This window comes from Rutidosis leptorrhynchoides, chromosome 2, assembly GCF_046630445.1.
Source record: "Rutidosis leptorrhynchoides isolate AG116_Rl617_1_P2 chromosome 2, CSIRO_AGI_Rlap_v1, whole genome shotgun sequence".
In the NCBI taxonomy this organism is placed as follows: domain Eukaryota; kingdom Viridiplantae; phylum Streptophyta; class Magnoliopsida; order Asterales; family Asteraceae; genus Rutidosis; species Rutidosis leptorrhynchoides.
Genome location: NC_092334.1, coordinates 126,162 through 144,817, shown reverse-complemented (window position 1 = coordinate 144,817; position 18,656 = coordinate 126,162). Strand labels below are relative to the sequence as shown.

Here is an 18,656-nt window from a genome sequence, read left to right as displayed (position 1 = left end):
AATTTTTCTCATTTTAGCTACGTGAAAATTGGTAACAAATCTATTCCAACCATAACTTAATCAACTTGTATTATATATTATGTAATCTTGAGATACCATAGACACGTATACAATGTTTCGACCTATCATGTCGACACATCTATAATATTTCGGAACAACCATAGACACTCTATATGTGAATGTTGGAGTTAGCTATACAGGGTTGAGGTTGATTCCAAAATATATATAGTTTGAGTTGTGATCAATACTGAGATACGTATACACTGGGTCGTGGATTGATTCAAGATAATATTTATCGATTTATTTCTGTACATCTAACTGTGGACAACTAGTTATAGGTTACTAACGAGGACAGCTGACTTAATAAACTTAAAACATCAAAATATATTAAAAGTGTTGTAAATATATTTTGAACATACTTTAATATATATGTATATATTGTTATAGGTTCGTGAATCAACAGTGGCCAAGTCTTACTTCCCGACGAAGTAAAAATCTGTGAAAGTGAGTTATAGTCCCACTTTTAAAATCTAATATTTTTGGGATGAGAATACATGCAGGTTTTATAAATGATTTACAAAATAGACACAAGTACGTGAAACTACATTCTATGGTTGAATTATCGAAATCGAATATGCCCCTTTTTATTAAGTCTGGTAATCTAAGAATTAGGGAACAGACACCCTAATTGACGCGAATCCTAAAGATAGATCTATTGGGCCTAACAAACCCCATCCAAAGTACCGGATGCTTTAGTACTTCGAAATTTATATCATATCCGAAGGGTGTCCCGGAATGATGGGGATATTCTTATATATGCATCTTGTTATTGTCGGTTACCAGGTGTTCACCATATGAATGATTTTTATCTCTATGTATGGGATGTGTATTGAAATATGAAATCTTGTGGTCTATTGTTACGATTTGATATATATAGGTTAAACCTATAACTCACCAACATTTTTGTTGACGTTTAAAGCATGTTTATTCTCAGGTGAATATTAAGAGCTTCCGCTGTTGCATACTAAAATAAGGACAAGATTTGGAGTCCATGTTTGTATGATATTGTGTAAAAACTGCATTCAATAAACTGATTTCGATGTAACATATTTGTATTGTAAACCATTATGTAATGGTCGTGTGTAAACAGGATATTTTAGATTATCATTATTTGATAATCTACGTAAAGCTTTTTAAACCTTTATTTATGAAATAAAGGTTATGGTTTGTTTTAAAAATGAATGCAGTCTTTGAAAAACGTCTCATATAGAGGTCAAAACCTCGCAACGAAATCAATTAATATGGAACGTTTTTAATCAATAAGAACGGGACATTTCAGTTGGTATCAGAGCGTTGGTCTTAGAGAACCAGAAAATTTGCATTAGTGTGTCTTATCGAGTTTGTTAGGATGCATTAGTGAGTCTGGACTTCGACCGTGTTTTCTTTAAAAATGATTGCTTAACATTTTTGTTGGAAACTATATATTTTTAACATATGAATATTATGTGATATATTAATCTCTTAACGTGTTTGATATTATGTGATAGATGTCTACCTCTAGAACAAGTCCCATTGACTCACCTAATAATAATGAAGAGTCAAATGTAAATTGGAATGATTTGTGGACTGATTCACAAGTTCCCGAAGAGGAACCGGAAGAAGAGTCGGAACCGGAAGAAGAATCGGAACCGGAAGAAGAATCGGAACCGGATGAAGAAATAGAACCGGTGGGGGAAATAATAAAACGGTTAAGTAAAAGAAAATCCTCAACCAACCGACCAAAGTTAATTATGGTCAATGGTGTTTCCGCCAAGGAAGCAAAATATTGGGAGGATTACCAATTCTCCGATGAATCGGATTCCGACGAGAATTCCGATGATGTTATAGAAATTACCCCAACTGAATTTAAAAAGGCAAAAGAAAATAATAAGGGAAAGGGCATAAAAATAGAGAAATCTAATTCCAACCCCGATGAACTTTATATGTATCGTCAACCCCCGAAGTCCTTAAGTTGTAACAATGACCCGGGAACCTCTAAACCACCAGGTTTTTCTAAACCAATGTGGACAACGACGGCTCGTATTAGGGGAACATCATATATCCCTAGAAACTTGGCAAAACGAACCAAAACCGAAGAAGAAGAAACGAGCGAGTCGGAATAAGATAGTTGTATTCGTGTGGTGTAATATATGGAATATAGTGTTCTTATGCTTTATGATATATGTAAAAATTGCTTGTATTAATAAGTATTTTTTTATGAATCTAACTCTTGTCTATTTTACAGTTTAAAAACACAAAATGGATAGACAACCCAATATTTTAAGAGACCTACCCGGAGACATGATTGATGAAATCTTGTCTAGAGTCGGCCAGAATTCTTCGGCACAACTATTTAAGGCGAGATCAGTTTGTAAGACATTCGAAGAACGTTCCAAGAATGTCTTGGTTTATAAGAGACTTTCGTTTGAAAGATGGGGGATATCACATTGGGAAACCCATAAGTTACGATGTGTTTACTTTGACGCATATATTGCGGGGAACCCAAATGCTATTTTACGCAACGGGTTAAGAAATTATTTTGACTCAATATATCCGAATATTGGACTTCGTGATTTAGAAAAAGCGGCTAACATGCAACATAAAGAAGCATGTTATGCTTACGGATTAGTAATGTTCGCTTCTCACCAAAGTGAGAACAAGAACATCGGGCTACAACTATTAAACAAAACGTTTCCACAAGTGACGGAGTCGGTAATTGGGGTAAGAAATGAGGTTTTTAGATTATTACGGGACTGTTGGACATTACGTAACCCTCGTCCCTTTGATGACGTTACAACACGCTGTCTTATCAACGGCCATAACGGTTATGTTGCACAAGACCAAGGATGGGAAGTAGTCCTAGTAAAACCAGAATGCATGACTTGTTTCTGGACGTATGAATTACGTGTCTTTATTGCCTTTGCTGAACGACTTGTGTACTAGCTAGAATTGTCTTCACAACTATCTTGTATCAAAGTTATTGTGTGCTATATTTCATGCTTTATGTAAAATAAGCGGTATTGTAAGTTTGTAAAATATTGTATAAAAGTTTGAACCCGAAATATTATTATAATCAGTTTTTCATATAGAATTGTAGTAGTTGAATTGTATATTAGCTACTAAGTATGAACTTAACGGGTAGGTACTACCCGAATTTAAACTTATAAAACGCTAATATGAAGAAAAAGCTTTTATAAATGAGTTCATATTATGCTACGAAATACTATTAACTACTCTTAATATTCTGTATGATTAACTTGTTCCATTTAACTATTTTGAAGGAAATGGCACCGACTACTCGACACACCGTGAATATGAATGAAGAGGAATTCCGTACTTTTCTAGCTTCAAACATAGCCGCAGTACAGGCTGCGCTACATACCAACAATAACCTTGGATCTAGCAGTACAGGAAATCGTGTAGGATGCACCTACAAAGAATTCACTGCCTGCAAACCTTTAGAATTTGATGGAACCGAAGGACCGATCGGATTGAAACGGTGGACCGAGAAGGTTGAATCGGTGTTTGCCATAAGTAAGTGTACTGAAGAGGACAAAGTGAAGTACGCTACGCATACCTTCACAGGTTCTGCGTTAACATGGTGGAATACCTATCTAGAGCAAGTGGGACAAGATGATGCGTACGCACTACCGTGGTCAGCATTCAAGCACTTGATGAACGAGAAGTACCGTCCCAGAACCGAGGTCAATAAGCTCAAGACAGAACTTAGAGGGTTACGAACCCAAGGATTTGATATTACCACGTACGAAAGACGATTCACAGAATTGTGCCTATTGTGTCCGGGAGCATTCGAAGATGAGGAAGAGAAGATCGACGCGTTTGTGAAAGGATTACCGGAAAGAATCCAAGAAGATATAAGTTCACACGAGCCCGCCTCCATACAACAGGCATGTAGAATGGCTCACAAACTAGTGAACCAGATTGAAGAAAGAATTAAAGAACAGACTGCTGAAGAGGCCAATGTGAAGCAAGTCAAAAGAAAGTGGGAGGAAAACGGTGATAAGAATCACCAATACAACAACAACAGCAATTACAACAATAATCGCAACAATTATCCCAACAATCGCAACATCAATCGCAACTACAACAAACGGCCCAACAACAACAACAACAACAACAACAGCAACTACAACAATCATCCCAACAACAATAATAACCGCAACAACAACAACAATCAGAAGCAACTATGCCAAAGGTGTGAAAAGAATCACTCGGGGTTCTGCACCAAATTTTGCAACAAGTGTAAAAGAAATGGTCATAGCGCGGCGAAGTGTCAGGTCTACGGACCAGGGGTTAATAGAACGAAAGGAACAAATGGTGTCGGAACGAGTAATGGCGGAGCAAGTAGTGTCGGAGCAAGTTATGCCAATGTAGTTTGTTATAAATGTGGAAAACCAGGCCACATTATTAGAAATTGCCCAAACCAGGAGAACACGAATGGACAAGGCCGTGGAAGTGTTTTCAATATTAATGCGGTAGAGGCACAGGAAGACCCGGAGCTTGTTACGGGTACGTTTCTTATTGACAATAAATCTGCTTACGTTTTATTTGATTCAGGTGCGGATAGAAGCTATATGAGTAGAGATTTTTGTGCTAAATTAAGTTGTCCATTGACGCCTTTGGATAGTAAATTTTTACTCGAATTAGCAAATGGTAAATTAATTTCAGCAGATAATATATGTCGGAATCGAGAAATTAAACTGGTTAGCGAAACATTTAAGATTGATTTGATACCAGTAGAGTTAGGGAGTTTTGATGTGATAATCGGTATGGACTGGTTGAAAGAAGTGAAAGCGGAGATCGTTTGTTACAAAAATGCAATTCGCATTATACGAGAAAAAGGAAAACCCTTAATGGTGTACGGAGAAAAGGGCAACACGAAGCTACATCTTATTAGTAATTTGAAGGCACAAAAACTAATAAGAAAAGGTTGCTATGCTGTTCTAGCACACGTCGAGAAAGTACAAACTGAAGAAAAGAGCATCAATGATGTTCCCATTGCAAAAGAATTTCCCGATGTATTTCCGAAAGAATTACCGGGATTACCCCCACATCGATCCGTTGAATTTCAAATAGATCTTGTACCAGGAGCTGCACCAATAGCTCGTGCTCCTTACAGACTCGCACCCAACGAGATGAAAGAACTGCAAAGCCAATTACAAGAACTTTTAGAGCGTGGTTTCATTCGACCAAGCACATCACCGTGGGGAGCTCCTATTTTGTTTGTCAAGAAGAAAGATGGTACATTCAGGTTGTGTATCGACTACCGAGAGTTGAACAAACTTACCATCAAGAACCGCTACCCACTACCGAGAATCGACGACTTATTTGATCAACTACAAGGCTCGTCTGTTTATTCAAAGATTGACTTACGTTCCGGGTATCATCAAATGCGGGTGAAAGAAGATGATATTCCAAAGACTGCTTTCAGAACACGTTACGGTCATTACGAGTTTATGGTCATGCCGTTTGGTTTAACTAATGCACCAGCTGTGTTCATGGACCTTATGAACCGAGTGTGTGGACCATACCTTGACAAGTTTGTCATTGTTTTCATTGATGACATACTTATTTACTCAAAGAATGACCAAGAACACGGTGAACATTTGAGAAAGGTGTTAGAAGTATTGAGGAAGGAAGAATTGTACGCTAAGTTTTCAAAGTGTGCATTTTGGTTGGAAGAAGTTCAATTCCTCGGTCACATAGTGAACAAAGAAGGTATTAAGGTGGATCCGGCAAAGATAGAAACTGTTGAAAAGTGGGAAACCCCGAAAACTCCGAAACACATACGCCAGTTTTTAGGACTAGCTGGTTACTACAGAAGGTTCATCCAAGACTTTTCCAGAATAGCAAAACCCTTGACTGCATTAACGCATAAAGGGAAGAAATTTGAATGGAATGATGAACAAGAGAAAGCGTTTCAGTTATTGAAGAAAAAGCTAACTACGGCACCTATATTGTCATTGCCTGAAGGGAATGATGATTTTGTGATTTATTGTGACGCATCAAAGCAAGGTCTCGGTTGTGTATTAATGCAACGAACGAAGGTGATTGCTTATGCGTCTAGACAATTGAAGATTCACGAACAAAATTATACGACGCATGATTTGGAATTAGGCGCGGTTGTTTTTGCATTAAAGACTTGGAGGCACTACTTATATGGGGTCAAAAGTATTATATATACCGACCACAAAAGTCTTCAACACATATTTAATCAGAAACAACTGAATATGAGGCAGCGTAGGTGGATTGAATTATTGACTTAATGATTTAAAATCAACTAAACACATGTTCTATATCTATATGATATGCTAACTTAATGATTTAAAACCTGGAAACACGAAAAACACCGTAAAACCGGATTTACGCCGTCGTAGTAACACCGCGGGCTGTTTTGGGTTAGTTAATTAAAAACTATGATAAACTTTGATTTAAAAGTTGTTATTCTGAGAAAATGATTTTTATTATGAACATGAAACTATATCCAAAAATTATGGTTAAACTCAAAGTGGAAGTATGTTTTCTAAAATGGTCATCTAGACGTCGTTCTTTCGACTAAAATGACTACCTTTACAAAAACGACTTGTAACTTATTTTTCCGACTAGAAACCTATACTTTTTTTGTTTAGATTCATAAAATAGAGTTCAATATGAAACCATAGCAATTTGATTCACTCAAAACGGATTTAAAATGAAGAAGTTATGGGTAAAACAAGATTGAATAATTTTTCTCATTTTAGCTACGTGAAAATTGGTAACAAATCTATTCCAACCATAACTTAATCAACTTGTATTATATATTATGTAATCTTGAGATACCATAGACACGTATACAATGTTTCGACCTATCATGTCGACACATCTATAATATTTCGGAACAACCATAGACACTCTATATGTGAATGTTGGAGTTAGCTATACAGGGTTGAGGTTGATTCCAAAATATATATAGTTTGAGTTATGATCAATACTGAGATACGTATACACTGGGTCGTGGATTGATTCAAGATAATATTTATCGATTTATTTCTGTACATCTAACTGTGGACAACTAGTTATAGGTTACTAACGAGGACAGCTGACTTAATAAACTTAAAACATCAAAATATATTAAAAGTGTTGTAAATATATTTTGAACATACTTTAATATATATGTATATATTGTTATAGGTTCGTGAATCAACAGTGGCCAAGTCTTACTTCCCGACGAAGTAAAAATCTGTGAAAGTGAGTTATAGTCCCACTTTTAAAATCTAATATTTTTGGGATGAGAATACATGCAGGTTTTATAAATGATTTACAAAATAGACACAAGTACGTGAAACTACATTCTATGGTTGAATTATCGAAATCGAATATGCCCCTTTTTATTAAGTCTGGTAATCTAAGAATTAGGGAACAGACACCCTAATTGACGCGAATCCTAAAGATAGATCTATTGGGCCTAACAAACCCCATCCAAAGTACCGGATGCTTTAGTACTTCGAAATTTATATCATATCCGAAGGGTGTCCCGGAATGATGGGGATATTCTTATATATGCATCTTGTTATTGTCGGTTACCAGGTGTTCACCATATGAATGATTTTTATCTCTATGTATGAGATGTGTATTGAAATATGAAATCTTGTGGTCTATTGTTACGATTTGATATATATAGGTTAAACCTATAACTCACCAACATTTTTGTTGACGTTTAAAGCATGTTTATTCTCAGGTGAATATTAAGAGCTTCCGCTGTTGCATACTAAAATAAGGACAAGATTTGGAGTCCATGTTTGTATGATATTGTGTAAAAACTGCATTCAAGAAACTGATTTCGATGTAACATATTTGTATTGTAAACCATTATGTAATGGTCGTGTGTAAACAGGATATTTTAGATTATCATTATTTGATAATCTACGTAAAGCTTTTTAAACCTTTATTTATGAAATAAAGGTTATGGTTTGTTTTAAAAATGAATGCAGTCTTTGAAAAACGTCTCATATAGAGGTCAAAACCTCGCAACGAAATCAATTAATATGGAACGTTTTTAATCAATAAGAACGGGACATTTCATACTACACTTTCTTGCAAGCAACTTCAGCCTTTCCTTACCTATTCCACTGTTTAATATGGCAGTCTTCCACAGAAACCTAAGATTGGGGTTAGGGCATTTAAAAAAGGTAAGATAATTGAGAAAATCCAAAACGCACCACCTTATATCTCCCAGGGTTAATCTAAGAGTGCTAATCTCCAGCACATTATATTTTATCACCCAGACCCTATATTGCAACCTCATAACAAAGAGACTAAAAGACCAAGTAACCACATTTGACTCAGTTTGACTAGTTTGATTAGGTTTAAGAGGGACATTGAGGGACACAGAATAAAAAGGAAAAATAAAGGTTGCATCTACCCATCTTCCCCTTATGTCTCCAACCCAAACCAGATCCCAGTGACCCCAATACCACAATTTGGAACCCACAACAGCAGAATCATTGGTGTGTACTACCATCATGGCTTTGTTGGTTGACTTCCATAACTTTGAATTTCCAGATACTAGCAGCCCTCACAGAGAAACGAGATTTAATGATTTTTAACCCCATGAGCCTTAATCTAACAACATCTTCTATGTGTTTGCATATGGTAACAACATTCCTTTCACTAGCTTTAAAAATTCTAGCATTTCTTTCCTGCCAAATGTTGTAAATGATGGCTGCAATCACTAACCTTCTAATAATACTCCAAATAGATTTACTGCATTTCTTACTGGCAAACACATTAAAAAGACCCTTCCAGTCTAAGCCACCATTAGTCACAATATCAATCACATCATCTAAGTCAGCTTTGTTTCTGAAATGATTCCACACCTCCTTTGTATATTGGCAGTCAATAAAAAGGTGAGTATGAGAATCCTTGATTTGATTGCAGAATGCGCATAACTTATTATTGTTAACCAACCACCCCTCAAGCCTGTCCTGAGTAGTCAATTTTCCATTTGCAGCCACCCACAGAATGAAGGCATGCCTTGGTATGTTTTGAGAGAACCACACTAATTTGCTCCAAATCACTTTATCTCTGGTCATTTTCATATCCATCCAAGCTCTACATGTGCTATACTCATTTAGTTTACCATCATTTGAGACCCATTTCACTGCATCACTTTGATTAGCATTAATGGCAGGTATTATAGAAAGTGAATGATTATATTTCTGCATAAGTATGTCTGGCCATTTAATCACATTACCTTCTATGATCTCATCCATGCAGCTGTTTAAAGATAAACCACTAGCCAAGTAATCCCTTTTGAGCATAAGCTTACACATGGGGCCAGAAGGGTGCCAATGATCATACCAAATAAAAGTGCCTCTGCCATCACCCAATTTATGGAAAAAATTGCTCCTAACAGATTCTTTTATTCTTAAAATACCTCTCCAACTGCTAGAGGCTTCCACAACTTCTCCATCCATGGCCCAAAAATTTTTGTTACCAATTCTATGCTCTTTTATCCACCTAACCCATATGGACTTTTTGTTAGATACCAGGTTCCATATATGCTTAGTAATAAATGTTTTGTTCCACAGGTGAATATCTCTAATCCCCAAACCACCTTGGCATTTGTCATAGCTTATATCCTTCCATGACACCTTTGCAACAACCTTGCCTTTGTCTTTGCCACCCCAAAGGAAACTTCTAAGCATTTTCTCAATATCATAGATCACATTTTTAGGAATGACAAACATTGATATCCAGTATACTTGAATAGAGATGAGGACAGACTTTATTAGTTGGAGCCTACCTGCAAAGGATAAAGATTTGTTTTTCCAGTCTTGGATCCTTTCCCTGACCTTCTCAAGCAGACTAGTGCAGTCCTTGGCATATAATCTAGTGGATATCAGAGGCAACCCTAGATATCTAACAGGAAGGCTACCAACTTCAAAGGGTAATGTTGAGATCACTTCTTCCTGCTGCTCAACAGAAACATTACCAAAGAAAGTAGTACTTTTGGACATATTGGGGTATAATCCAGAGTAACTACTAAACTCATTTAAAGCATTACTTAAAATCTGCACAGACCCTGCATCAGCATTACAAAACATCATTAAATCATCTGCAAAACAAAGATGAGTGATACCAAGCTTTTGGCAATCAGGATGATATTTAAAACCTTCATTTTCCTCAATCTTCCTTTTGATGCACAAGGTGAGAATCTCCATGACTAAAGTGAATAAATATGGGGAGATGGGGTCACCTTGCCTTAGACCTCTTTTGCCCTTAAAATAACCATGTTGGTCCCCATTAACAGAAATAGCAAATGAAGGAGTAGACATACAAACCATAAGCCAATTCACCATTTTAGGATGAAAACCAAAATGTGTCAATATACTTCTCATAAACTCCCAATTGACAGTGTCATAGGCTTTTTGAATATCTATTTTGAAGGCACATCTTCCTTTACCTTTCTTCCAGTTATAACCCCTCATCAATTCTTGAGCTAACAAAACATTGTCACTGATTTGTCTACCTGGGATGAAGGCAGATTGATTTTCATCAACAAGATCATCTAACACACCTTTGATTCTATCAGCTAAGATCTTACTTATGATCTTGTATAGCACATTGCAGCATGAGATGGGTCTATAGTCACCCACTTTTTGAGGACAGTCAGACTTGGGCACCAAAGCAATGAGAGTGGCATTTACCTCACCAAGCAGTCTGCCATTATTAAAGAATTCTCTAACAGCAGCTACAATTTCTTCACCAATAACAGACCATGCAGTTTTATAGAATTTAGAATTGAAGCCATCAGGTCCAGGGGCCTTTGTTTCATCAATGTCCTAAAGAGCTGCTTTAATTTCATTCTCTTCCACCTTTCTGATCATGACCTCTGCATCAGCCATGCTCAGTCTATTTTTAAACAGAGATTCAGGGCTATCTATGGTAGAAACATTATGAGATGAACCCAACATGCTTTCAAAATGAGAAACAAACTGCCCTGGAACCTCATTACCCACAAAACTGACTCCATCAATATTTTGAACACTCTCAATTCTATTCTTGTTATTTCTAGCCTTTATAACCTTGTGAAAATAGGCAGTGGTAGCATCACCCTCTCTCAGCCATTACACTTTACTTTTCTGAATTAACAACTTTTCCTCCTCAATAATGGCATCCTTATAGGCTCTAAATATAACACATTCATCTTCTCTTATCTGGCTATTAAAAGGATCATCATTAATCTGTTGTTGGACAAGTAAGAGGTCTTCTCTCAAGATAGCAGTCTTTTTGTGGACATTTCCAGTTTGGTTATTCAGTTTCCTCATTTGTTTTTTCACTTTCTTTAATTTGGTAACAACAGAAAACATCTTATAGCCATTAACATGCACACACCACACATCTTTGATCAGAGGGAGAAATTCCTGTTTATCAGCCAAGTGATTATTAAATCTAAAAGGTTTAACTTTCCTTTTGGCCATATTAGGAAAAGAGATGACAATAGGGGTGTAATCTGATATCCCATATGGAAGAAACTCAGCAAAAACTCTAGGGAAGTGGGTGATAAGACCAAGATTACCCATAGCTCTATCAATCTTTTTCAACACACCCTTATCAGGTCCTATGGCATGTGGTTTTTGGTTCCATGTATAAAGTAGGCCTGATTGGTTTATATCTTCAATTTCAATATCATTCACACATTCTCTAAAGGCATTCATAGGGTTAGTAACAGAAGGGCCAGCACACCTGTCCTCAGGGTTGAGACTCACATTAAAATCTCCAGCAATTACCCAAGGGCTGCCATTAACAATATTGTTGAATATTGTAAGTTCTTCCCATAGCTTCTTCCTTCTTGTATCATTATTTGAGGCATAGACAAAAGAGCATAAGAATCTTTTGTTTCCATTTATCTGCTCAACCATACACTGAATTACCTGGTCAGTGTGATGAATCACATTACAGGTTACTTCATTGGGATCGCATCCAACAACAATTCTGGTACCTCCTAAACTACTAGTGCTATTAGAAGCTCTATACCAATTACCAAAGACATAATTACAGACTCTATCGAGTTTTGTAGACAAGACCCTAGTTTCAACTATACAACAAACACTACAGTTACTTTCTCTAATAAGTTTCCTGACTTCATCCTGTTTAGAGGTAAGGTTCATACCTCTAATGTTCCAACATGCTAGTTTAAACATTGATAACAGTAGTGGTGTTGGTACTATCTCCATTGACAATACCTTTGAAATGTCCCGTTCTTATTGATTAAAAACGTTCCATATTAATTGATTTCGTTGCGAGGTTTTGACCTCTATATGAGACGTTTTTCAAAGACTGCATTCATTTTTAAAACAAACCATAACCTTTATTTCATAAATAAAGGTTTAAAAAGCTTTACGTAGATTATCAAATAATGATAATCTAAAATATCCTGTTTACACACGACCATTACATAATGGTTTACAATACAAATATGTTACATCGAAATCAGTTTCTTGAATGCAGTTTTTACACAATATGATACAAACATGGACTCCAAATCTTGTCCTTATTTTAGTATGCAACAGCGGAAGCTCTTAATATTCACCTGAGAATAAACATGCTTTAAACGTCAACAAAAATGTTGGTGAGTTATAGGTTTAACCTATATATATCAAATTGTACCAATAGACCACAAGATTTCATATTTCAATACACATCCCATACATAGAGATAAAAATCATTCATATGGTGAACACCTGGTAACCGACATTAACAAGATGCATATATAAGAATATCCCCATCATTCCGGGACACCCTTCGGATACGATATAAATTTCGAAGTACTAAAGCATCCGGTACTTTGGATGGGGTTTGTTAGGCCCAATAGATCTATCTTTAGGATTCGCGTCAATTAGGGTGTCTGTTCCCTAATTCTTAGATTACCAGACTTAATAAAAAGGGGCATATTCGATTTTGATAATTCAACCATAGAATGTAGTTTCACGTACTTGTGTCTATTTTGTAAATCATTTATAAAACCTGCATGTATTCTCATCCCAAAAATATTAGATTTTAAAAGTGGGACTATAACTCACTTTCACAGATTTTTACTTCGTCGGGAAGTAAGACTTGGCCACTGGTTGATTCACGAACCTATAACAATATATACATATATATCAAAGTATGTTCAAAATACATTTATAACACTTTTAATATATTTTGATGTTTTAAGTTTATTAAGTCAGCTGTCCTCGTTAGTAACCTACAACTAGTTGTCCACAGTTAGATGTACAGAAATAAATCGATAAATATTATCTTGAATCAATCCACGACCCAGTGTATACGTATCTCAGTATTGATCACAACTCAAACTATATATATTTTGGAATCAACCTCAACCCTGTATAGCTAACTCCAACATTCACATATAGAGTGTCTATGGTTGTTCCGAAATATATATAGATGTGTCGACATGATAGGTCGAAATATCGTATACGTGTCTATGGTATCTCAAGATTACATAATATACAATACAAGTTGATTAAGTTATGGTTGGAATAGATTTGTTACCAATTTTCACGTAGCTAAAATGAGAAAAATTATCCAATCTTGTTTTACCCATAACTTCTTCATTTTAAATCCGTTTTGAGTGAATCAAATTGCTATGGTTTCATATTGAACTCTATTTTATGAATCTAAACAGAAAAAGTATAGGTTTATTGTCGGAAAAATAAGTTACAAGTCGTTTTTGTAAAGGTTGTCATTTCAGTCGAAAGAACGACGTCTAGATGACCATTTTAGAAAACATACTTCCACTTTGAGTTTAACCATAATTTTTGGATATAGTTTCATGTTCATAATAAAAATCATTTTCTCAGAATAACAACTTTTAAATCAAAGTTTATCATAGTTTTTAATTAACTAACCCAAAACAGCCCGCGGTGTTGCTACGACGGCGTAAATCCGGTTTTACGGTGTTTTTCGTGTTTCCAGGTTTTAAATCATTAAGTTAGCATATCATATAAATATAGAACATGTGTTTAGTTAATTTTAAAAGTCAAGTTAGAAGGATTAACTTTTGTTTGCGAACAAGTTTAGAATTAACTAAACTATGTTCTAGTGATTACGAGTTTAAACCTTCGAATAAGATAGTTTTATATATATGAATCAAATGATGTTATGAACATCATTACTACCTCAAGTTTAGTAGATAAACCTACTGGAAGTGATAAGAAATGATCTAGCTTCAAAGGATCTTGGATGGCTTGAAAGTTCTTGAAGTAGGATCATGACACAAAAACAAGTTCAAGTAAGATTTTTACTCGAATTAAGATAGTTTATAGTTATAGAAATTGAATCAAAGTTTGAATATGAATATTACCTTGAATAAGAAAGATAACCTACTGTATATAACAAAGGTTTCTTGATCTTAGATGATTACTTGGAATGGATTAGAAAGCTTGGAAGTAAATTAGTAAACTTGAAGGGATTTTTGAAGTGTTCTTGAAGTGTTCTTCCTATGATGATTATAGCTTGATTCTTGAAGTGATTTTTGATGAAGATGATGATTAACTACTGGAAAAATACGTTCATAATAGTGTGGGTGTGTTGAGAGAGAATTAGAAAGAGAATTGGAAGTGAAATGGAGTGAATGATGAGTGGTAATTGGTGAGTGGTGAGTGGGGTTAAAAGGAGTTCTAGTTAGTTGACTAGCTCATGGTAGAAGTTAAAATTGATTAGTCATACATGACATAATCAAGAGTGGAATCCCATGCTAGTTCCTATTGGTATATACCCATAGTAAGTACGTTTTGAAGCTGTGTATAATACGGGTAAAAATACGACTAGAATTCTTGATGAAAGAAAAGAATGGGAAAGTAACTGTAACCATTTTTGTTAAGTATGAGTGTTTTGATATATGTCTTGAAGTCTTCCAAAAGTATTTTAATACATCTAAATACACTACATGTATATACATTTTAACTGAGTCGTTAAGTCATCGTTAGTCATTACATGTAAGTGTTGTTTTGAAACCTTTAAGTTAACGATCTCAATTAATGTTGTTAACCCATTGTTTATTATATCTAATGAGATGTTAAATTATTATATTATCATGATATTATGATATATTAATATATCTTAATATGATATATATACATTTAAATGTCGTTACAACGATAATCGTTACATATATGTCTCGTTTCGAAATCCTTAAGTTAGTAGTCTTGTTTATATGTATATAACTCATTGTTAATATACTTATGGAGATACTTACTTATCATAATCTCATGTTAACCATATGTATATCCATATATATATCGTCATGTCATTTTTACAAGTTTTAACGTTCGTGAATCGCCGGTCAACTTGGGTGGTCAATTGTCTATATGAAACATATTTCAATTAATCAAGTCTTAACAAGTTTGATTGCTTAACATGTTGGAAACATTTAATCATGTAAATATCAATCTCAATTAATATATATAAACATGGAAAAGTTCGGGTCACTACAACCTTCATCAGAATTCATATCCACATCCTTCATTAATACAGCTGTACCATCTGTTTCAGAAATTACATCTTCTTCATCTGATACAGTGCATTCATAAGGCTTAAAATAGTCAATACCTTTCTTGTCACATAGAAATTTAAAAAAATCTTTCTCTTCTTTTGACCAGGCATTGACTACTAAACCTGGTGGAAGAAATTTAGGGTTAGCACATGATTTGATGTAATCCTTCTGAGATTCCCATAATTTCCACTCCTCATCATATTCATTATCAATCTCTTCTTGGTCTGATTCATCTACCAAAACCTCAAATTTATTTTGTATAATTGTTTCATTCTTTTTGTTACCATTCCCACCCATTATGCCTTTGCCTTTGTCCTTAGCACCTTCAGAGTTACCCTTGGCTTCAATCCCACTATCACTATTCTCCTTATCATTGTTTTTTGCAGCATTACACTTAGATCTATACCCATCTAAATCTCTATTCTTACTAACATTCCCATCTAAAACCTTTTCCTTTTTCCCATTTTCACTCATATCCTCTATTCTGATGCCATTGCTTTTGTTCTTATCTCCCACCTTAACCCATGCTCCTCCAGGTTTGTTGACTTTGCTGTTATTATGACTGTTGCTACCCTTTTTAATGTTACCAGTATGTTTGGGGTTTGGTTTGCTGTTACTACCACTAGTCTGCTCTTGGGTTTTGCTGCCTGATATATGAACCTTATTGCCATTTCCATTTTTATTGGCCACTTGAGCTTGTTTTATGATAGGTTTACCATCTACACTCTTTATTACTTTATTTTTCCTGCCCATGGTCTGCCACCCTTCATCAGCCTTTTCTCTTGATCTTTCTTCCTTTAACCTATCCTCTTCTTCTTTTTTCCTTTTAATCTCTATTTCTTCTTCAGTTAGGGGTCTGCTTCTACAGGTACCATAATCATGGCCAAATACCTTGCAGTGTGAACACCTTACTGGCTTCCATTGGTATCCAAGCTTGATTTTGATCATCTTACCAGGGTAACCATTTTCACTAGGGTATATGGCTTTAATATAGTCTGGAATCTCTTCATTGGCATTAATATCTACCAACACTCTAGCATACCCAGCCTGCCCAGTTTGTCTTATGCATCTCTCTTTAGTAACCTTATCCATTGCAATGGGTTTACCAATTTGACTTACAATATTGCTAATACATTTACCATTCCAGAGATCAAAAGGTAAATCAATTAAAGCAACCCATAGGGGTAAGACAATGGGCTCAACCCTGTCCAAATACATACCTGGCTCCCATCTCTTCAAGAACATTGGAACATTCTCTATCATCCAAGGGCCACTCTTTAAAACTTGGAGCATTTTATCTTCACTGCTAAAGTTAAAGAGGAAAAACCCTGAACTATTCATGGATATGTCTTTAATGCCATAGTTCCTCCACATCCTATTTAAATGCCATCTAACAGTTGAGTAATGCATCTTGGCACCAACAAAATACCCATATAAAGTAAGAGAATACATAGCACTACCCACTTCAACATATTCCTTTTTTAACTGGACAACTTTTTCACCACCATAGCTTATAGAAGAAGGTAAGTACTCTAATTGATCAAGAGCAAATTTTAAAGTGGCATTACCATCCTTACTAACAGCAGCTGCAAAAGACTTTCCCTCCAATACCTTGCCATCTTCCCCAACCATCTCAGAGTCAATAACATTTTCTGTGCCAGCTTTAAATTCAGTAGGGGCAACATCCAGTAGTTGTAAGTAAGAATGGTCATGCTTATCAGGTTTCTTATTAAGATATTCTTGCAAACTTGTTGTTGGAGCATCAGTGGAAACTTCTGGTTGCATTGTAAGTTTCCTGGCCACATTTACAGCTTTATCTTTTGGCTTAACAACAGCATCATCTTTGCCTACACCAAACTGACTAATAACATCACTTCTAGCATCCTTCTTTGTATCCTTAGACTGCCATTTCCTCATCAATCTATTGACAGTTCTCTTGGTCTATGGTGTAACAGCATTAGTTGTACCCGTCATTTTAACCAGGGTTTCTATGTTAGGAGCATGTTCATCACTGATCAAGTCACTCAACAGAGTCACATTTCCAAAGTTATCTACTTTGATATATTTGTGTTTTGCTTTAAGAAATACAACCTTCTTTCTTTTGGTACCACTAGTTTGATTACCTGATGAGTTAACCACGGTTTCAGATATGGTTGCCTCAGCAACCACTTTGTTAACTTCATCTTCTATAAGGGCAGGTTCCTCAAACACTTCATCAATAACGGCCTTAAGCATTCTTCTGTTAGATATGATATTACTTCGTGGTATGGGTGCACTATTTGGGGGAGTATTTTGTGAATCACCATTAGAAGCCTCCATATTCGGGTCCCCATTAGGTTGAGGCTTAATACTTTCACTATTATTGACCGGAGTATCTATCATAACTTCATCATTCGTTCCATTTTTTTGATGATTATCGTTGTTATTCAGATTCACAACCTTTCTTCCAATATTCTTCATATGAGATGAATCATTCATATTCGGTTTTCCAGGATTGTTTGTAGCACTAAGGCGATTACCTAGTCCCAGTGGATTAAGATTTTCTTTACCTTGACTATTCAAATTCGATGAAACAGCAACCGTAGGGTTCAACATATTTTTTGGCTTTTTCGATGGATTATGGCTTAAGGGATCAGGGGGATCATTCCCTGATGATTTCATGAATGAAAAGATGAAGGAAATCAACTGGGATGCGATAGATAACACAAAGATTTAATAGGTTAGGGCATGAACAAAAAGAAATCGATCAGAATCTCAAAATCACCCTAGAGAGAGAAAAATGGAAGAGAGAGAAAAAACGACCAAATGATTTTCCTTAGGGTTTAGGGTTTAGGGTTTAGGGTTTAGGGTTTAGGGTTTAGGGTTTAGGGTTTTGGGGTTTTGGGGTTTTGGGGTTTTGGGTTTTTGGGTTTAGGTTTTTGGGTTTTGGGTTTTCGGGTTTTCGGGTTTTCGGGTTTAGGGTTTTAGGGTTTAGGGTTTAGGGTTTAGGGTTTAGGGTTTAGGGTTTAGGGTTTAGGGTTTTAGGGTTTAGGATTTAGGGTTTAGGGTTTAGGGG

At 35.6% G+C, this 18,656-nt stretch overlaps 1 protein-coding gene across 1 annotated transcript; it reads right to left on the bottom strand.

Moving 5' to 3' along the window:
* Positions 1–8,540: 8,540 nt before the first annotated feature.
* On the bottom strand, positions 8,541–17,518 carry LOC139894254 (uncharacterized). Its single transcript, XM_071877453.1, has 4 exons — positions 15,544–17,518; positions 11,180–12,139; positions 10,932–11,041; positions 8,541–10,865 (listed from the first exon to the last, which is right to left on the bottom strand). The coding sequence occupies exons 1-4, from the start codon at positions 17,516–17,518 to the stop codon at positions 8,541–8,543; spliced, it is 5,370 nt and encodes a 1,789-aa protein (XP_071733554.1).
* Positions 17,519–18,656: the final 1,138 nt, after the last annotated feature.